The sequence below is a fragment of the Puntigrus tetrazona genome, chromosome 4 (assembly GCF_018831695.1).
Source record: "Puntigrus tetrazona isolate hp1 chromosome 4, ASM1883169v1, whole genome shotgun sequence".
Taxonomy (NCBI): domain Eukaryota; kingdom Metazoa; phylum Chordata; class Actinopteri; order Cypriniformes; family Cyprinidae; genus Puntigrus; species Puntigrus tetrazona.
The window spans coordinates 25,018,994-25,039,144 of NC_056702.1; the positions used below are offsets into that span (position 1 = coordinate 25,018,994).

The 20,151-nt window shown below is 39.4% G+C and overlaps 1 protein-coding gene across 1 annotated transcript; it reads right to left on the reverse strand.

Annotated features, from left to right (window-relative positions):
• Nucleotides 1–13,140: 13,140 nt before the first annotated feature.
• LOC122342351 (serine/threonine-protein kinase pim-1-like) lies at nt 13,141–15,681 on the reverse strand (the record flags this gene model as incomplete). The annotated part of the gene is made up of 8 exons (XM_043236134.1): nt 15,649–15,681; nt 15,313–15,392; nt 14,921–15,048; nt 14,465–14,559; nt 14,189–14,239; nt 13,699–14,080; nt 13,380–13,550; nt 13,141–13,226 (listed from the first exon to the last, which is right to left on the reverse strand). Coding segments are annotated over exons 1-8 (1,026 nt in total), but the record flags the coding sequence as incomplete, so codon positions are not given.
• Nucleotides 15,682–20,151: the final 4,470 nt, after the last annotated feature.

Below are 20,151 nucleotides of genomic sequence, written 5' to 3' on the forward strand. Positions count from 1 at the left end.
ATTGTAGTACTGCCAAAAAGTTAAGCCCCATAAGTAAAAAACCAAGCAAAAAAAGCAAAACCAACTAAAAAAATTTAAAAAAATTGTGCAGGTTTTTAAAAAAAAATCTCATGCACAAATTACTTGTATACGCGTTTTCTTTCCTTCTTTGAACAGCAAAAGACAATAGTGCATGTATGCAGTATTACCGCTGCACTGTCAAAAACTTTTACATTGTAATAGTTGAACCAGTCAAAACCACTGTTAAATAAATGGAATAAAAACAGGCTTGTAGGTTTTTAAAATGAGTAAAATTCATATACCAAAAGTATAGAACACTATTAAAAAGTACTTTTACTATTTTTTAAGATTAAATGACAGAATTAAAACGATGCAACATTGTTCACAACATGAATTTTATACATTTACAAGCATTCTGAAATGCTTTGCATTTAAGAGAGAAGTGCATGAGGTAGGACACAGGGTTCCATCTGTCTGTGCCAGTTTGTGCTAGTAGCAATCCAGTTCAAGCTAGGTTTGGTAAAAGCTTACACCTTCCATGGATTTTCAAAGTCATTCAGCTCATACAAGAATTTCAGCAGTCTTGGAGGAATTTGATGTTTTTTCCTTTATCTCAGCAAAACTCTGAAAGAAATTAATACTCATTTAACTTTGCAGGTAAAGAAATGAATGACATAAGTAAAACGCAGACAAGGTTTAGAATTGAGTAAAAATGTTTTGCCCAATTAAGTTCAATTGGATAAAGTACACATCAAAATGTTCAAATTATTCTAATATTACATTCAGGTGTAAACAACAAACATTTAGTCCAGTTCTAATTTTGTAGTACAAATCTTTTCGTTTGATACAACCCTATAGAATCTTAATTAACCTAATGTAAGACATTTTACATAAAAACGATGCATACATTTAAAGTATATAAAGTACATAAATCTGCATATTTTTAATTTCAATTTACAAAGGCCTAATTTTACAACACATACATGCGATACTAATAACATTGTAATCTGACATTTAAAATGATTTAAATAAAAAGGTACTGTAAATGTGAAATAGGTAGTAGGTGGCAGTAAGTCTCCTTTAATAAGCGATTCATAGTGATTGAAGTGATTAAACGGCTGATTCATTCAGAACAGAAAAACAGTGCTGTGGCTGGGTTTGGAATTTTTGTTGTCGAAAGAGCAAAAACAGTGCACTAGACTTCATGCTCTCTGTAGGTGTTTTGAATGCTTTTTGCATTGTGAGGACATAAAAAAAGAGTTTTGTTCTTCTTTTGAAAATGTATATTGAAGAATGTGTGTAACCAAACAGTTGCATGCAAAGGAAAGACACTTTCAAATATCAAAACACACCATCAAAATATCTTTTGCAGTACTGGATTGGAACAACGTTGAATGACAAACATCTAACTTTTGGGTGAAACATGACAATGTTTGAGCACGGATTAAATGGTCAATTGCCATGCTTAATGATTAAGATTTAACCCTGGAGCAAGATTCAATATCTTTCACAATACAACAGCATACGCTATAACAGGGGTGTCAAACTCAGCTCCTGAAGGGCCGGAGCTCACTGATCCAACCAATCAAGTCCTTCAGGCCTATTTGAAAACAACATGGCATGTATGCTGAAGCAGGGTTGGAATAAAACTCTGCAGGGCGCTGCAGCCCTCCAGGTGCTAAGTTTGTTACCCTTTCTCTATTCTCAACATTGCATGCATGGCTTACCTCTGAATAAATTCGAGAGAAAGTGCCATCTCTTTCGTGTATTTGACATTCAAAACATAAAACAAAGAGAATGTGTAGCTTAGGGCCACAATGGGAGAGAGGATGTGGTCGTTGATAATTTCCTGATCCACAGAAATCTTAAATCGTCCATCACCTTAAACAAATAGCAAACAGATATTTAAAATAAAAAATATAAAAGGCTACTTAAACTAAGTTTGACTTTTTTTCTTTAAGTCATCTGTATGTAATTTAACCTTTAAAATCCACATTTAACAAATGAAATTAAGGATTTATTTGTTGTCAATAGCAAACAAATAATAATATACAAAATACAAACCCATGATCAGAATACAGGGGGTGCTCGGGATTCCCTGTCCAGCTGCAATCAAGTCCTGTCATTGGTAGGGGAGGAAAACTCTATGAATGTCATGAAACATTTTCAATGTTTCCCTTTCACATACTTATGATAAATGACTAGTAACCTAAATAATATTTTACCCAAAATGTTTATCCATTTATTAATTTTGTTGTCTGTGTTTTTTCACTTTTGAAAAGATTACTCTCTGACTTGTGCATATATATATATATATATATATATATATATATATATATATATATATATATATATATATATATATATATATATAGTACAATAAGCATAATGGCTATAACCTAAATTTTCATTACAGCACAAGAGTCTGGAGAGAAACCAATCAAATGTGTCCAGCTACTCAGTCAGACCAGTCAATAAACTAATGTGAAGATAGTGTTGTTGATAGTACAGAGACTTTTGTACCAGTCAGTACAGAAAATGAGCGCAGTTGAGCCAATTCTTAAACACTCTTGATTGGCCATCATATACATGCGTTTAACAGATATGACTGTGATTGGCCACAATGACCATTGCTTCATGTTCTTCACTGATCTCTCAGAAAGCAGCACATGATAGTATTTGAAAGTCAGATCTATCAGCAGATCTGTCTATGTGCAAATATATTAGGATCAACAAACAACTTCTATCAATAAACATTCAACCGTTTCCATGTGCTTCTGTGTGAGTGCTCAGTGATGATCGTTGTGACCATAGTCATAATGTTACAGAGAGGCATGGAAAACAATTAACCATTGCTAATGGTTGTCTGTTACATTACAGTACATAAAGTTTCACGGCTCCCTAATGTGAATTTACAAACAGTATACCCAATAATATAACTGACAAAGTAGGCTCTCTCGTTTGTACTTTTAACAACAGCATGGGGAGATGGTAAATACATTTATTAATACAGAACATAATAGATTATCTGTGGTTTATAAACAATAAATAACAGTTAAAACAAACAGAACTTACTTCATTTTGACAGTAAAGATGTTCAGGGTTTTCCTTTGGCAACACCAGAGATCAGCTGGACTGGATCGCAGTGTTCAATCTTCATCCCTTTTGAATTAAGGAAGTCTTTCAGGGTTTTTCTTTTTTGATAATTCCTCGGCCAGCTTCATTTGCACGGAAAGCCAGGGAGGGTACATGTGTGATCAAACAGGTGATCAGCTTCGAAAAGGAAAGGCCACTCTTCCAGTAATGCATTTACAGTGCTTCGTTTGATGATGGTTGAACGTTGGATGCTATATGTTTCACCCATCAATTTTTGAACGCAGGACTCCTGAAGATCATGGGTTATGAAGGCACTTTTTAATCGATCTTGTTTAGATTTTGGTTCATCTGGACCCTCAATAGCAGGCTGCCATTCCATACATCCATAGCGATCTGAATGTGTGAACTTTCTGCTCACTGCATCTTCATCCTCTGATGGGTGCTTTAATCTGAAGGTTAAGGGTCTCTGAATATTTTCAACTCGGTTTTCTAGCTGTATAAGGAGAGCATCATATCCTGTTCCAACAACTTTTGTTCCACTGAGCTCTCTGTCTTGAAAAGAACAGGGATATTTATCTACAATCTGCTTTGCAACGTACCGCAGCTTTGCTCTTCCGGGCCTTCTATGACCATTGTTGAGGAAATCATCCATCACTATGCGAACTAGTTCTCTTCTCTCACTAGGTTTTGGTCTCTTCTTTTCACTTAAGGCAAGCATAAGTTTTGAGGGCATTTTATGCCATGGTACAACATATTCCTCATGGAATGTTGAACACTCAACAGAGCTAGGTGTGAGAGATGGTGTTTGGGACTGCACTTGATGTGGTGTAGAATCAGGGCCAAGTACAGCTTGTGAACCTAAGCATAACATACAGTATACAACGAAAAACAACAACAACATAAGCAAAAGACATTAATTGGTTACTTCACCCCAAAATCAAAATGTTGTCATTTATCACTTACCCCCATAGCATCCAAACTCGCAAAAGCTTTGTTTGGAAGTTACACTCAAGGTCTTTGGGTTTCTAGAGACCCCAGGCAACAAAATTTTATAAAAAACACTGTCTATAAACTCCACATGCACTATGCAGCTTTTTACATAATTACATTTATAAAAAGACCCATGTTTTACATTTTATTCATGAGGATTTTTGGAAAATGCAGCTTTAAAAGTAAAAAATAACTAGATGGTTGAAAAGCTCTACTATTTACTATTTGACCAACCAGTTTTTTTTGTTCAATCTGCATATTACGAAATTAGAATTGTAACAGAAATTTAGTAGTTTAGCATATTTTGTAGTTTTTTTTTAGTATTAATACATTGTGATTAGAATCAAACCAGAAGATGTCACAAATATAAAAGTTGGAGTCTTTAGAATTGATCTATTTCAATCATCTGTTTTTCATCATTTACCAAATTTAAATCTACATTTCAGTTACTAACTGCAAGAGAACAAAAATTAACAGTTACACAATTGGCATGAACATCGAGCCTGACTTTCAATCCATATTCCAATTTTTTTTTCTTCTAGATCTAGAAAGTGTTGACGTCTCTACAGAGTCTCATGCCATTTGGACAAAAAGCACAGTGGACCGCATAAAATTGTTAAGAGGACGAACAAAGCTTTTATGTGTTTAAGACGACATGGGTCTCAAGTGATTAATGACTTTATTTTCTCTAATCAAATTTACACAACAAACTTTGACATTTAGTAATTAACAACAACAACTAATATGCTAACATGAACAACAATTAAAGGCAGATGAAAGCTTAAAATGGAAACAGTGATTATAGCTTGGGATTTCAGACCTACTGGGGGCCGCAAGGAATGCTAGGAGGGTTTTCTGATCAAATTGTAAAAAATTAAATTGTGATATTTTTGTCAAAAAAAAAAAAAAAAAAGTTTAGGTGTTTGCATAACATCAAAAGACAAAGCATATTGACACTAAAAAAGATTGCTTACTGTGACGGCCTAAGGCGTCGGCCGCACAAGTGTGGGTATTTGAGCTTAAACACAACATCAGCGCGCATTTGTAGCTCAAATGCTCACACATGCACCAATAAATATTCATGCACTTTTTTACACCAGTTTAGTTGCAGTAATCACACACACACAGCATTTAAATTTGAATGTCTTTTATTTAGTTTATTTTTGCATGTCACTGATTTATAGGGCCCATAAATTAGTTACAGTGCACACCTTTTCCCAATTTTCTTAACAAATATTTCTTTTGAATTGAGTTTACCGGGAGATGAGACTGCTGGGGGCGCGATCCGGTCCGTCAAAGATCTGAGGCTGGGCGGGGACACAAACTTATTTGATTTTGGTTCCACTGGCCAAACCAACTACGGAGCGGACCTGGGGAGTTTTGAAATGGACTATTTTGCTGTTTGATTTAATTTGTGTTTGTTTTGCTAGGATAATTTTGTTGTTTGAGTTTTTGTGGTTTGTTTATAAGTGTTTATTTGTTAAAACCACTTATTTATAGCATGATATGGGTTTGGTTAAGTTTAATTGTTTGTTTCCTCCCCTGTGTAATTAGCCATAGTTTTACCTGCTGCTTTATAAGCTGAATTTGTTTGAGTGGAAGGGGGGGGTCTCTGCCATGCCACGCCACTGATAAGGTTTGTGCTCCTGGTCTGTTAAGTTTTCTTTATTTGAATTAGTTATGGGTTGTTTTTGTCTCCTCATGGCTTGGTTTCCCCTAAACATCAATAAAATCCTCAATTGTGGAACGTTGGGCTTGTGAATTGTTATTTGCCGTGACCTCTCGGTCCCTTACACTTACTCTCATCAATTCCAAAAAAATAAATCAAAATTGATTTAGGAGCTATTTATAATACTAATTAAAACAACAAAACAAAAACGTATAAATGCCTTTCAGATTTTAGAATGGGGTCCCTTGACATTTAAAAATGTTTAAACCCATACAGCATAGTTTATTGAAGCTGTGCAAAAGATTAGTATTGTTGTAGTCAAACTATCAATCTGACTATCGCATTAAAAACACCAAACATTTGCTAACAAATCTAGATTAGCTTTTGAATTTTTAAATTTACCTGAACAGAAAGCTTGAATCAGCCTTCTGCACTGTATGGGTGGCAGAATTCCATCGACGTCCTCAATCTTTACAAAGCTTAGGTCATCTACACCATTTACTCCAATAGCCTTCTGAACCATTTCTTTCACAAGCTCCATAGTGGCATATGTTCAAGCGGGAGAAGTAACTTTGCGCCTCTGTGGTAAAAAGCAAGTGGACTGTAGTCACTGAGCTTGTCAAGATTTTTTCGAACACTCCAAGCTCAGGCACCCAACTGACAGTTTTTAGTCGCAGCAGAAGTAGGACAATAGCTTCACTCTTGATAAAAATGCTAGCTATTTGCCCTAACTCTAGCTGTCCTTGGTGTACTTTAGTAAGACATGCATAACGTTTGCGTATGTAGTGCCTTTAACTTGGACTTTTCTGTGATAACGGAGTTAAACGAGGTAAGTCCAAAGTCTGTAACTACTTTTCTTATTCCTCTATCATAGAGCTCTGGATAAAAGTAGTGGAGCACGAAAGTTCAACTTGTGGGCTAAAGAAACTGCCATGACCCTGATATGCCTGAAGCAACTGGTGTCTATAAGCCAAGGACTTTGTCACATTTTTAAGTTTTTACTTGACCTGATGCACCTTTTGAAATAGCTGTGCTTACTTTCATAGCGCATGGTCCAAGTATGTATGAGTGGACCAAACTGTAAAGTCAAGTCAGCATAGTGGTGTAGATAGTGGTGTTTTGGTCTGAGATTTACATGTGGAAATAACCGTTGTCTCATTTCCACATATTCTTCGATCAGCACTTTCATGTAAGCAATCTGAGACTCTGAAAGTCTAGGTGCACAAATTCTACCAACTCCTGAGTAGTAAGACAAGCTGCCAGACAGCATCATCAGCATCTGCAATTTTGTCATGCACCAGAAGAGGCAAAAACCTCAGAAGCCACCTGTTTTGGGCTGCATGGCCTCCGAGCTTTATTCCTTTGTTGAGTACATCATTTGGCTCGTTTCTGCTTTCACCAGGAAACAATCTGAGTCTATCATTAAGCGAGTCATAAGTGAACCACTTTTTTGTTTTAATCAAATACTGCAAGCACATTGCTAGATCATAATCGACAACACCCTCAAACAGGTCATGTGCTAGGGCAGGGCGGTAATCCAGGCTGACAGACATGGAAGTTAGACAGTTTGTTAAAAACACTGTTGCCTTTAATGCTGTGGGGCCTTGATGAACAGACACGAACCATAAAAGGGGAATCGCTCTAGAACCAGGTCGTAAAACCGCGCGTCCTCCGCACCCTGGACCATAAAGGCAATCAAGATGGTCCGCAGAGCGATGCAGAGCGCCACAAAGTCTGCCAAACGTTTTCCAGAGACTGTCGCTGCAGTGAGCTCGGCCAATCCGAACGTACCCACATCAAGATTGGGATGATTGAAATGCAACATCTGGTCGACAGTCCGATAACCCGTTCGGCGCACTGACCTGGGACCAGTTCTACCAAGCCACCAAGTCAAAAGGTGATGAGACTCCCGCCGTGAATCAACGTGTGTTCAGGACAACCTTACACTTTCAACCCCCCCAAGGAGTTTCGCTCTGTCCCAACACACATTCCTTAAAAGCGCGCCTTTTCCTTTTTGCTACAACAAAGGAACTGCCAGGACACACATAAAACTACTAAACGAACAATCTAAATGCCTTCCTTTCAAACAAATATAGGTTCATTTGCAAATGACTGTTCAATAAATGTTTTGGGATGTATGTAGAAACCGCTGTGTAATCTTCAAATAATCCGCTAACAGATAGCGTTCCATAAGCGCTAGATAATGCATGTTTGGTGTCAAGTTGAAGCTGATGATGTTTCCAATATCGTGGTGAATGAATAGTTGTGTTTGTTAAAATGCACAACAGTGTATCCTATTTATAAACTTTCGATAAGAAACAGAAGTGCAGAATGTCAGTTCTAACTGGGATAAAGTATGCACGAAACTGGAGTCGAAAGCAGGCGTGGACACCCCTTCGACCTCGGGATTGGACAACTGCCCAGGGCACGGCCCAAAACTTGCACCTCAAAACGCAGGAACAGAGCTCCCTCAATGAGTCGAGTCGAGAAGAAAGTTTCGGAACCACCAGGAGTCGCAGGGGAATTCGGGTCCCTGCAGGAATCGCCAAGGAAAGCGGAGAAACTTTGGAACTTGGAGAAGTTAGAAGACTCCCAACGAACGACCCGATACCCTCGACTCCGGTCCGCTCCGTTACATCACTCCACGGACACTCACTGCCCTTTCCGTAACCAACCCGGTTCATCCAAAGCGAACCACCAAGCTAGAGAGACTTCATTGAAACGGCCCGGGAAAGCCCGACCACGTCATCCCACGGACGAGCCTGACCAATCAGCAAGCCGGGATTTCCCCAGACAAGCTGAGTGGTAAAACTACCTTTTCATCTCTTTACTGAATCGAGCGCAGACACATATAAGCAAAGCTAAACCCTAACTTTGCTTTGTTGGTGCTCTTAGTGCGATCTCAGAACTAGCTAACAGACTTTGGACAGACAATTATCCATCTTCCCTTCCAACCCGTGAATATGTGTATGAATGTACGTGTATGTGTGTGTGTGTGTGTGTGTGTGTGTGTGTGTGTATGTTAGTCTTTATAGTCTTGTCAATTTAGGTACTGTTTAATATTTGAATCATTATTACTAACGTGTGATGTGATGGAAAGTTAAACTCATGCCCAGATTCTACCTGCTCAAACTTCAATTGATTTATTTTGCTGATCACAGAGTAAATTCATATTGGTAACATACATTTAAATTGCCCTAAAACGCTGGACGTATTAGGTGATTTAAAGGTATATTTGAATTACATACTAACGTGAATCTTTAAGATTCAATTCCCCAAACTTGAATTAAGAGCGAATTCAAGTGTTAATTCATAATTATCATAATTAACAAAAGGTATAATACTACAATGCCATGGTGCATGGTCATTTCAGGTGTCTTTCCAAGTACTGCACAGACTCCTTATAAGCAGCGGGATCTCTCAGAGTGACAACTGTGAGAGGGTTGGAGATGAATTCATCTCTTGTCATTAGACAGTATCTACAGAAAAACTCAGCAGAGCTGAAATTTTCTGTAAACCCACCAATCATGTGGGAGCCCAAATTATCTCCCATTATGCATGCAACAGTTCCCCTATACAACTTTCCCTCAAAAGATATGCCTTTGGTTTCCAGCTCACTCAGGTCTGACACTACCTTAGTGAAAACTTTATCCACACCAAAGTATTTGCAGTCTTCTTTTCTGAACATAGAAGTACCAACTGTATTTGATCCACAGTTGAACGGTTGTGTGGATGAAAGTTTGCAAGTGTGAAGTAGACAGCTAAAATTTTGTGCTTTTGTTTGGCAGATCCGAGTGGATTAGCAATCTCAAAGGAGTCTTGAAAAAGCATCACCTTTAAAGAGTCTTGGTCTGACGCCAACATAGCATTAGATCTAATGACATGGCCATCAATGAAATCACACAGTGTACCATCCTCATCATGAAGATGCTTACAGCACTGCTGAGTTGCACTGCCCTCTTTTAGCAATAAACTGAGGCTTTAGCATCTAAGGCCTTGTGCATAGGACTTGTGCATAGGACTCTGCTCATATGCACTTTCCCAAGACATCTTAACAACTCTGCAGAAACACCATATTTTTCAAGGTCTTTCGACAGCACATTCATTGTGTATTCTTGTTGAATACCTTGAAGAGTCTTCATTTCATTTGCCATCTCTGTGATTGTGGAGACTGGGACTAAATGCTTTGCCTCCAAAGCCAAGTAAAACAGAGCTAAATTCTCTGTGTAAGCATCTTGCACTTCATCCTTCCTTGGGTCTGCATCAGTCACATCAATTTCATCAGGTACACTATCGGAAACATGTGCTTCCTCACCTGAAGATGACTGTACTGCAACCTCACATAGATGAACAGGTGAAATGTGGGTGACATTCCAGCTTCTATGATATCTGGAAATATGTGATGAAAAGGATGTCTTTACATTAAAAGTCTTGGAACACCCATAAAAGGGACAAGTTATAGTCAGCCCCTCTTGTATGTGGCCACTTAAGTGAGACACAAGCCCTTTAATATCTGCATACTCTGTGCTGCAAAAATTCATTGAACACTTTAATTGCACAGACACGTTCCGGTTCCATGTTTGTCTGTCTGGATGTGTTCGTGACATATGAACGGCAAGCAACTGAATGAGGAAAACTTTCTTCCACAGTCTTTATGGCCACACGAAAAAAAAAAACATTGTGTACATGTCTGTGGGTTCTGCAGTGCTTTAGATATTGTGATAATGAAACGCATTTAAATTCACAAACACTGCAAGCCAACATGACTAATACAAAGTTACTTTTTAAGTCTCGCACCAAGACGAGCGCATTCAAAAAAAAAAAAAAAAAAACGATTTTAACTGAATGGCCAAATTAAGACCGGTTCAAGAGAAAAAAAAAAAAAGTACCTGACCCTGATCCCTGACACACTTCATTACTAGTGTGGTGAAGTGACAGCCTTTTTATTTTCTCAACATTTTTATCAATGTGCCACAACTTTATTAAAATGTGCCAGGCTTGTAATAATACAAAACTACATAAACTACAACAAACGAATAAGATATAACTAGCACCTTAAATACAATAGCAGCGTTACTAAAACAAGTTGTGTTGTATAAATTAAAAAAAGAACAAAAACTAAATGCAAAGATATTTACCTCAGGGCGTTAAACCTTATCCCGATTAAGTAAACGGTTTGTTTTCTTGGGCACACAATAAATTAAATCGAATAAAACTAAAACATAAGGGCACAGTCACATATATCTTCATTATATCCACAAATAGCAATTAAATCAAAACTGGATTCAAATCACTGAACGAGGACAAGCACAACATTAACTAAACGGGTCTAAAACTAATAAGACAGCACCTAAATACATTATTGGCGTTACTAAAGATTTAAATAATAATAAAAAAACCTTAAACGTAAATTTTACCTCAGAGGCGTTAATCTAAACCTTCTCCGAATTTGAATGAAATGTGTTAATGGCGCTTGCCTCTCACGCACGCGCGTTTAGCGTCACAAGGATCTTGCACCCACAATGCAACGCGTCATTAAAAATTACGGAAAACACTAAAAATACGGAAAATTCCTTCAAATGAAAACAGACGTTTTTACTGTATTTTTACGGATTTTTTTTTACAGTGTAGTGTTTGATTTTATTGCTAACTTACCCATACTTCTCTACCATATCAGCCACAAGGATGTTTACCAGCTTCTTACCGGCTTTATCACCGTCTAAAAGTCTGAAGGACACCTTAGATGTTCTCACAAGCTCATCAAAAATATCAGCATCAATCAACTCCTGCAAAGTCTTTAGGATCACATTGGCTCCATGCGGCAAGTTGAGCTTTGTTGAAGCTTAGAGGTAGAAAGTACCATAATTAAAACACCACTTTAGTGCGATCACAATTTTATTTGGGATTAAGTCCATTTATAATATACTGAATATCTGATTTAAAAAGAAAGTTACGGATATTATGATTATTATGGCTTTTTATATATGAGTAATAATAGTTAACTTCAACGTAAATAACACTAAGAATAAAATTACTCTAAAAGTGAAAAATGTACCTTCCTTAATGAATTCACAGAAGTCAAAACCGCCATTTTTCACTGGTATTCGGATCCAGTTTGGGTTCCCTTTAGACTCCACTTGAACCAGCATTTCTTCAGAATGAAACACTCTCACAGGATAATCCCAGTCAGTCAAGCTAACACAAAAATGCCTATAGTATCTACAGCTAACGTTAACTCATAAAAATAAACATTAAAAAGCCAGGTCTGCAGCACCCTCGAAATAAACGTACTTTTGTTAATCTAACGTTAGCACTATACAGTGCATTTATACGTTGTTCCACAGACTATATTTAACAAAACGCCAAGCATTTCTAGCGACTAGCTAAAATGTTTTATAAAGCTGGTCAATGTGTAAGATGGCGCCCACGCTTCACGATTTAGGTTTGTATGAACTCAGTATTTATTAATACGCTCCTTCATTTAGGAAATCCACGGACACGTAATTAGAGACCTAGTTTAGACCGCATCCACAATTTGAATGAACCTTACTGAGGTAACGTTATTAGTACAACGTGGTCCCGATTTATCTTAAAGTCACAAATTGATCAAATGTGACTTACACGACATATACTCCTGTGCATGTGTATAAAAATAACACTTATTTTAGCTATACCATGTGAGAACCTGATTTATCTGCTTTTTCTTCGTCTTCAAGTGAAATAAAATGGCGGACATAGTAAGTGGAGGTGTGGCTTTTGTTTTTTACCTCTTTGGGTTAAATTTCACAATGACACCGTCTTAAAAATAACAGCAGTGTAATTTTATCACCATGTAGTGTTTAAACTATGTCAACACTGTTCATTTCTCCCAGCCTGGCATAGGCTGTTTTTTCAGTAGGTCCAGAAAATTTTACACAAGTGATTTTTTTTTTGTAGAGGTTTTATTGAATAAAATGTAACTCTACCTATTCAATAACTTGAATATATTAAGATCAGTTTGAGGAGCTGACAGGAACGGTCTTTGTAAAGTCTACATTAGTATTCCTGTTTTTTGTGCGCTAAATTTATAATATTCTCCATCTTCATTTCCTCTGTTTTGTGCACACTTTTTTACAGTATAAAATTTGCTCCTTGGTTTCGTGTGTTAATTTCTTAGAAATTTGTTTTTCATTTCGTCCATTAAGTTTGCTCTTTTTTTTTTTTTAAACTAAGCTTGCTGCTCCGGAGACTCTCTGGTGAATGGCTTGTGCAGTTTTGGTCATCCGCTTAATGAACGAATGACAGCACTTCTAGGACTTTCAGAAGAGGGATTCCTGTCATCATCTGCCTTCCCTCCTAAGTCACTCTGCCTGACTCTGAGCTACTCCTGACATTTGTCCTCGTTGAAACCATTTATGCTGTAGGATCTCCTCAATAGTCGCTCTCTTAGTTGGGTCAACAGTCAGGCAGCGACTTATCAAGTTCTGCAATTCTGTACAAATTTTTCATTGGTTAGTCATGTGTGTTCTTTCATGTCCATGACATGCTAACGTTGTCAAGTATGGAAATATGTAGCATGTATTACACTTTGTGTGTTTAACAATCTTAATGTCACTGTGTTATTGGTAGTTGATTGTTCTCTCACCTGTGGATACTCTAACGTTAAAACTCAGACTGCCATGCATCATGTCTTCAGGACTTCTAAAGGGTCGACATTTGCACATCATTGTGTACATCATTACACCCAGAGACCAGACGGTTGTTGGCTCTGCCTTGTATCTTAAGTCGTTGTAGTATTCAGGCGGGCAGACTCCTCCTGTTCATGAAAGCAAGGCATATTCAGGTTACAAAATCTATTTGCAAACAAATGTCACCAGAAACTTGACCAAATGTCCATTTGTTTTCATTAAATCACTACTCAGAAGTTTGACTTCTCATTAGGCCTCATAGTAACGCCAACTCACCTATAAAACCACCCAAGTAGCCTGTACTTTTGACGAGGTCACTGCAGCCAAAGTCTATTAGTTGGACTCGGTTAGTCGTCGTGTTGATCAGAAAGTTATTCAACTTAATGTCCCGGTGAAAGACACCTCGGTCAAGACAGTGCTTGGCCCCGAGCACCGCTTGATACATCAGGCTACGTGTCTGTAATTCGTTCGCCCAATGCATGTTGTTAACCACAAATTTGAGCAAGTCCTTGCAGGGTTCCGGATGTTCCAGGATGAGGATGAACCGATCCTCCTCTTCAAACCATTCCAGCATGTACACAATGTAGGGGCTTAATGGAGCCTGTTTCAGCAGCAGGTTTGCAGCCACTTCTGCAAACAGTGGCTTTGAACAGCCAGGCTAACATTATAGAAAAGAGTAATTAAAAGTTCAATATAACATTTCACTTCTGTTTGCAATGTAATGTAGTTGGTATTTAATTATGTACATTAAGTTATGTCAACTTACTAGTTCAATATAACGGTCTCTTTCACACTTGAGGATGATTTTGATAGCAACCTGCAAAAAATAAATGCAATCAATGAATAAATAAATGAAATTATAAGTATGTTACAAATGGGTAAACTGATTATATTGAATCTGCAACTTTATACACATATATACACACACATATATAGTCATGATCACAAATATTTCTATTTAAATTGATATTAAAAATGTTTTGGTCTAAGCACTGATCGATATCTTCTATATACATTTGGTGAATAAAGCGGTGATTCCTACCTTCTTGCGTTGATTTTTTGAAGTCCCCTCGTACACAGTGCCAAAGCCTCCTTGTCCAAGCTCATCTCCCACTTCATAAATCTCATCAAATGGTACTGCAAAAACATACAAAGAGAGCATGTTAATATATGAGATTCAGTCTGACATGAAACCCTGTGGCAGTGCTAGAATAAATACACACATGCAATTCACATCAGATACATGGAGAATAAATATGCTCAATGTTTGAAACTAATGCTACGCCCAAAATTGAACACAAAGCACGTTCAAATTCAAATGTAGTACCTACTCAGTATGAGATTTAGAGTTCACCATAAGTCAACATGTAACAGAAGGATTCTTTCAATTGCTTTTAGTCAATACTACTTTGTCAACAGTTATCATTTACGTTTGGAATACCGTATGAGGAATTATACATACATGTATACGCACACAGACAAGTGGAAATAGACTCACCTGGAGTTGGGACGGCTGAAACAGGCTGCTCGGGTTTGATCCTTGATTCGTCTATGCTTGCAAGCAGCTGGAAATTTTGGGAGTACTGGCTCAAGAGCTGACGGGCCTGGAAGAAGATCAGCTGAATCCTGCAGACACGTTGGTACAAAACCAGGCGGTTCTTGACCAGGATCAGGCAAACCAGACAGACGATCTTCTGTAGGATCAGTCAGATCTTGTAGAGCCATGGTTTCATGGACAGATGGATCCGACTGATGATCAGCTGAATTCTGCAGACATGTTGGTACAAAACCAGGCGGTTCTTGACCAGGATCAGACGAACAAGACAGATGATCTTCTGGTGGATCTGTCAGATCTTGTAGAGCCATGGTTTCATGGACAGAGGATCTGACCGATGATCAGCTGAATGCTGCAGAGCCATAGGTTCAAGAATGTTTGGATCCGACTGAGGATCAGCTGAATCGGAGTCGGGCTGTGCACAAAGAGGAGCCACTTTGTTGTGCTTTTTCCGTGTTGATGCACATTTTACAGCCCGCCACAATCTTTTGAAGAGTGTGAGAATGCGTTTCTTCTTCTTTGTGTTTGTTTGATTTTCTAAAAAAAACAGAAATGGAGAGTTAAGAATTATCACCAGATATTACAAGGCACATTCGAACATACTTGTAGGTATTAGATAAACACTCAAAAGTGGGAAAAACAGGACAGAATTGAATTGACAGTAGACATACCTTCAGCTGGCTCGGGATCAGCTGGATTTTCATCACAGTCTATCGGTGTGATGCTGGACAGACATGGCAGAGGATCAGGTTGATCCTGTAGAGTTATTGGCTCTAGACCGGACGGGCCTGGCTGTGGATCAGCTGGATGACAGTGTGCTGCTGGTTCGAGATCAGAAGGACCACACTGAAGATCAGCTGAATCTGTGTCCGTCACAAGCTGAGGAGGGCTGTTTTGTTGCCTCGACGAGTGCTTTTCACAGCAAGCCATGTCTTCTTGAAGAATGCACAAAGGCTTTTCTTCTTGTGTTTAGCTGGTTTTTCTTAAAAAAAAAAAAAAAGAAGAAAAAAGTCATACACACATTTAATATATTAAAAAGGAATTGTTGCAACAAAACTATTTCAGAGAAAGGAATTTTCACAAGCTTGTTGTTCACCTGCTGGGCTGTTCTCCATAGCTGCTGCTGCAGGAGAAGCCTCTGGATTTGCTCCTGAAGGGTCAGTGATGTTTTTTTCTCCAGCTCTTATTGTATTATCTACTAATATTGAACTCTTTTTAGACTTGAGCTCCATTGATTACAGACAGAAACACTGGTGCTGTAATGAAGCGCTGGAAAACAGTTATTTTGAGTGTTTGTTCACGTGATAATCTTTCTGCTCTGATTCTCACTCAATTGATCACACTAGATTAGATTAAATGTGAGGCGACGATGAATTTATACTGTGGAATGCTTCACTGTGACGTCACGGATTTCACGTGACCTCACGTGTACTCTGCACGTGCAGCGCAAAGGGGCCTCGCATAAACCGCATTATTTGAAAAGAGTAGGCTATTATAAATATTTTAAAAACAATTGTTCATATAAAAAGCAGAACGCAATATATAATCGCAATTTAATGCTAGACTCAATAACACAAAAATCCGAAAGCGGAAATAATTAAAGCTGCAGTTCGTGACTTTTTGCGCTCTAGCGGTTAATAAACAGAGCTTCTTGCGGAAGAACACTGCAGCCGGAACTACTTTTATGGGTACGTCTACGGCGAATCACGCAGGTATGGGGCTACTCCGCAGCGGTACTTACCGAACTAGTCCGAATATAAATGTAACCCGTTTACCGGAATTATATAAATAAAAGGAGGAAAAATATCTACAAGGTCTGAGCTCACCAAATATATGTCTCGGTTCGGGTCTTACACTAAACACAGAATTGTATAAAAAAATAATTGTGCTTAAGAAATGTGTCTGCACTCGCGATTCAAATGTCAATTCAGTCACCAACTGCTTGAATAAAAACACATACACAGAAATACGTTTCAACAGGTGTTATTTGTATTCAGTGTGCCCTCTTTTTGTTATAACACTATGCAGTGTAATTGTCACTTGGTTGACAAAAATATATCAAATATATCACAATTGAATAAAATAAAATAAAATGAAATAGACAGTCCAAACTATCAGAAGAAATGCGTAACTCCTGAATCAGGTCGAAATGTGTTTGCTTCAGTTCAAATCAGTGTAAGTGTATGAACGAATGCCTACAGAATCCTCGCGAAACCAACGATGAAGAACCGTTCACTCCTCACGAACGAGTCCTTGAATCGTGCGATTCACTCGAGTGAACTCCAATTCGTCTCTCTGGCACGAATCCAAAAGATCGCAACGTGATGAAATCATCCACTCCCACCAAGCACACACAGCACACTCCAAATCGCTAATGCAATAAAAGAGTTCAGGCATACAATTAAAGAAGAATATGCAAGGATGGCTATGAATAAGCGAGGCGCATGAGTGACGTCGGCCAATTGATTTAATAACAATTAACTTGGATAACTTGAAGTATAACATTATTTTTCACAAAACGAGTCCATAACCATGTTCAACAATTCTTCTAACATAACAGAAAAAGTTTGCTCTTATTACTCTATGCACTTTGTCCGCACGAACCGAATGATTCATTCACAACATCTTACAATAACAGAACATACAAATCAAATATACAGAAAATAAGAGTACTTGAGACTTACGTAATGCAATAAAAAAGTTCAGGCATACAATTAAAGAAGAATATGCAAGGATGGCCATGAATAAGCGAGAGCAGAAGTACAGCTCGTATCTCTCGCCACGAGCTGGCGCATGAGTGACGTCAGCAACCATCGACGCACCTCTCTAATTAGTAATTCAATTTGACAACAATCAAATAAAATATATTTATATATTTACTTTGCATGCCTGAATATTACTATACATTAGAAAGAAAAAAATACATATTCAATAATATATATAAAGAAATATTACTGACACCTTTACTAATTGCATAACTCCATTATTTGAGTGGGTTACATAAACACTTATTAAAACACTATTGGTGAACTCGCTTAGTAATTTTGTATATTCTGAACATAAAAACGTCTCAGACTGCAGCTTTAATTAAACTCTGTAACTTTCGACGGAATGTATAAATTTCACCCGTTTTCTAAAGACACTTTAAAACTAACGCTTGTTTATACAGACAGCTCTGCTCACACGAGTTAATAAAAAGCCCGCGTGGTTTCATTCATCCCAGAGTGTGTTTAACAATTAATTGAAACGACGAACAAAACACAATGGCTTAGGTTTGATTTCGACATCCAAAGAGGAAAATAGCGGCTTAATGGAATAGCTAACGGTTCATGAATACAAATTTGTATTTTACATTAGGATTTTTGTCTATCAAATAACAATTCTGTAATGTTGGTAACGCTTAACGATAAGAAGAAAGTTTAACAAAGACTTAACTTCATTTTCTCTGTCAATCAACAAAATCACGTCAGCATCGCCACACTGCTGTTGCTATAGTAACGAATTCAGTTTTATCCTGCGTTTGATTGAAAGAGCTTTGTTGCTATATTTACTAGTTGTAGTCCAATTTAGTGCTAGCCCTTGAATGAATGTGTGTATGTGCCTTCCCGTGCCGCTGTCAAGATGGCGCGTACCGCCTTCCCAGAGGCGCTTCACAAGATGGCCGCCGCCTTCCCAGAGCCGCTTCACAAGATGGCCGCCGCCTTCCCGAGCCGCTTCCCAAGATGGATGGCGCCTTCCCAGAGCCTTCAAGATGAGCCGCTTCCCAAGATGGCGCCGCCTTCCCAGAGCCGCTTCACAAGATGGCGCCGCTTTTCCCGAGCCGCTGCCCAAGATGGCCATCGCCTTCCCAGAGCCGCTTCACAAGATGGCGCCGCCTTCCCAGAAACCGCTTCACAAGATGGCAGTCGTCTTCCCAGAGCTTCACAAGATGGCGCCGCCTTCCCAGAGCCGCTTCACAAGATGGCCGCCGCCTTCCCAGAGCAGCTTCACAAGATGGCCGCCGCCTTCCAGAGAGCCGCTTCACAAGATGGCCGCCGCCTGCCCAGGGCCGCTTCCCAAGATGGCGCCTCCAGTGCCCGCGCCTCGTGCAAAGCCTCCAGTGCCCACGCCTCGTGCAAAGCCTCCAGTGCCCGCGCCTTGTGCAAAGCCTCCAGTTATCCCACCCTCCCACCATCCTCTGCCCTCCACTTGGAGCTCCGCAGGTCTGCCAGTCTCCATCGCCGCCGTGGGTGAAGGATCCTCGCTTCACCGCCCCGCCACGGGTCTGCCAGTCTCCATCGCCGCCGTGGGTGAAGGATCCTCGCTTCACCATCCCGCCTCCGAGTCCCGGACTCCTCCTCGTCTCGTAGACCCGCGGCTCCCCTGGGCTTCTAACTCCCTCCTCTCCACCGTGGTTCGTCATTCCACCAGCTCCACCAGGCTCCAATGTCTCTCTGGCTACGCCTTGGTCGGTCGTCGACCATCCGTCGCCTCAGGATTCCTCTCCTCCAGCCGCCTCGTCCCTCCATCCCTCCGGCTCTGTCAGGCTCCTCCCCTCCCCTGGCTCCACCTCAGTCCTCTGTCGCTCTGGTATCACCTAGGACATCCAATGCCTCTGTGTCACCCTGGCTCTTCGGCTCTCCGCCTCCGTCTCCTCGACCACCTGCTCCGCCGCTGCCGTCGGTCGGCCCTATGGGGTTGATGGCCGCGACAGGAGCTCTTACCTCTGGGTGATCGGTGATCACTTCCTCTGCTGCTACTTCCTGTTTAGGACTATAAATTCAGAAGCAGGTCACTCACCTGCAGGTTGCATTGTTCGCCTGTACTGTTGTTGTTTCCGAGTTTCCTTGTGTTTTCTGAGTTCTTGTTTCCCTGGTTTTGACCCTGCCTGTCTTCTGATTCTGTGATTGTTTGCTGCCTGACCTGACCACTGCCTGTTTTTGGATTTTGTTATTGCCTCGCCTCCTATACATCTGTTTGCCCTGTTTGACGCCTGCCTGTTTGATGACCTTGCCTCTTCTTCAATAAAAGCCTGCACATGGATCCATACGCCTCAGACCCCTCATTCGTGACAGTAATAGATCTCCAAACTGGATTGCACTGCTATACCCACATTCAATTTAAATTCAATATTGATTCTACATTCTTACAACACAAATGTCGGAAATGTAAACTGTAATGCTAATGCTATACAT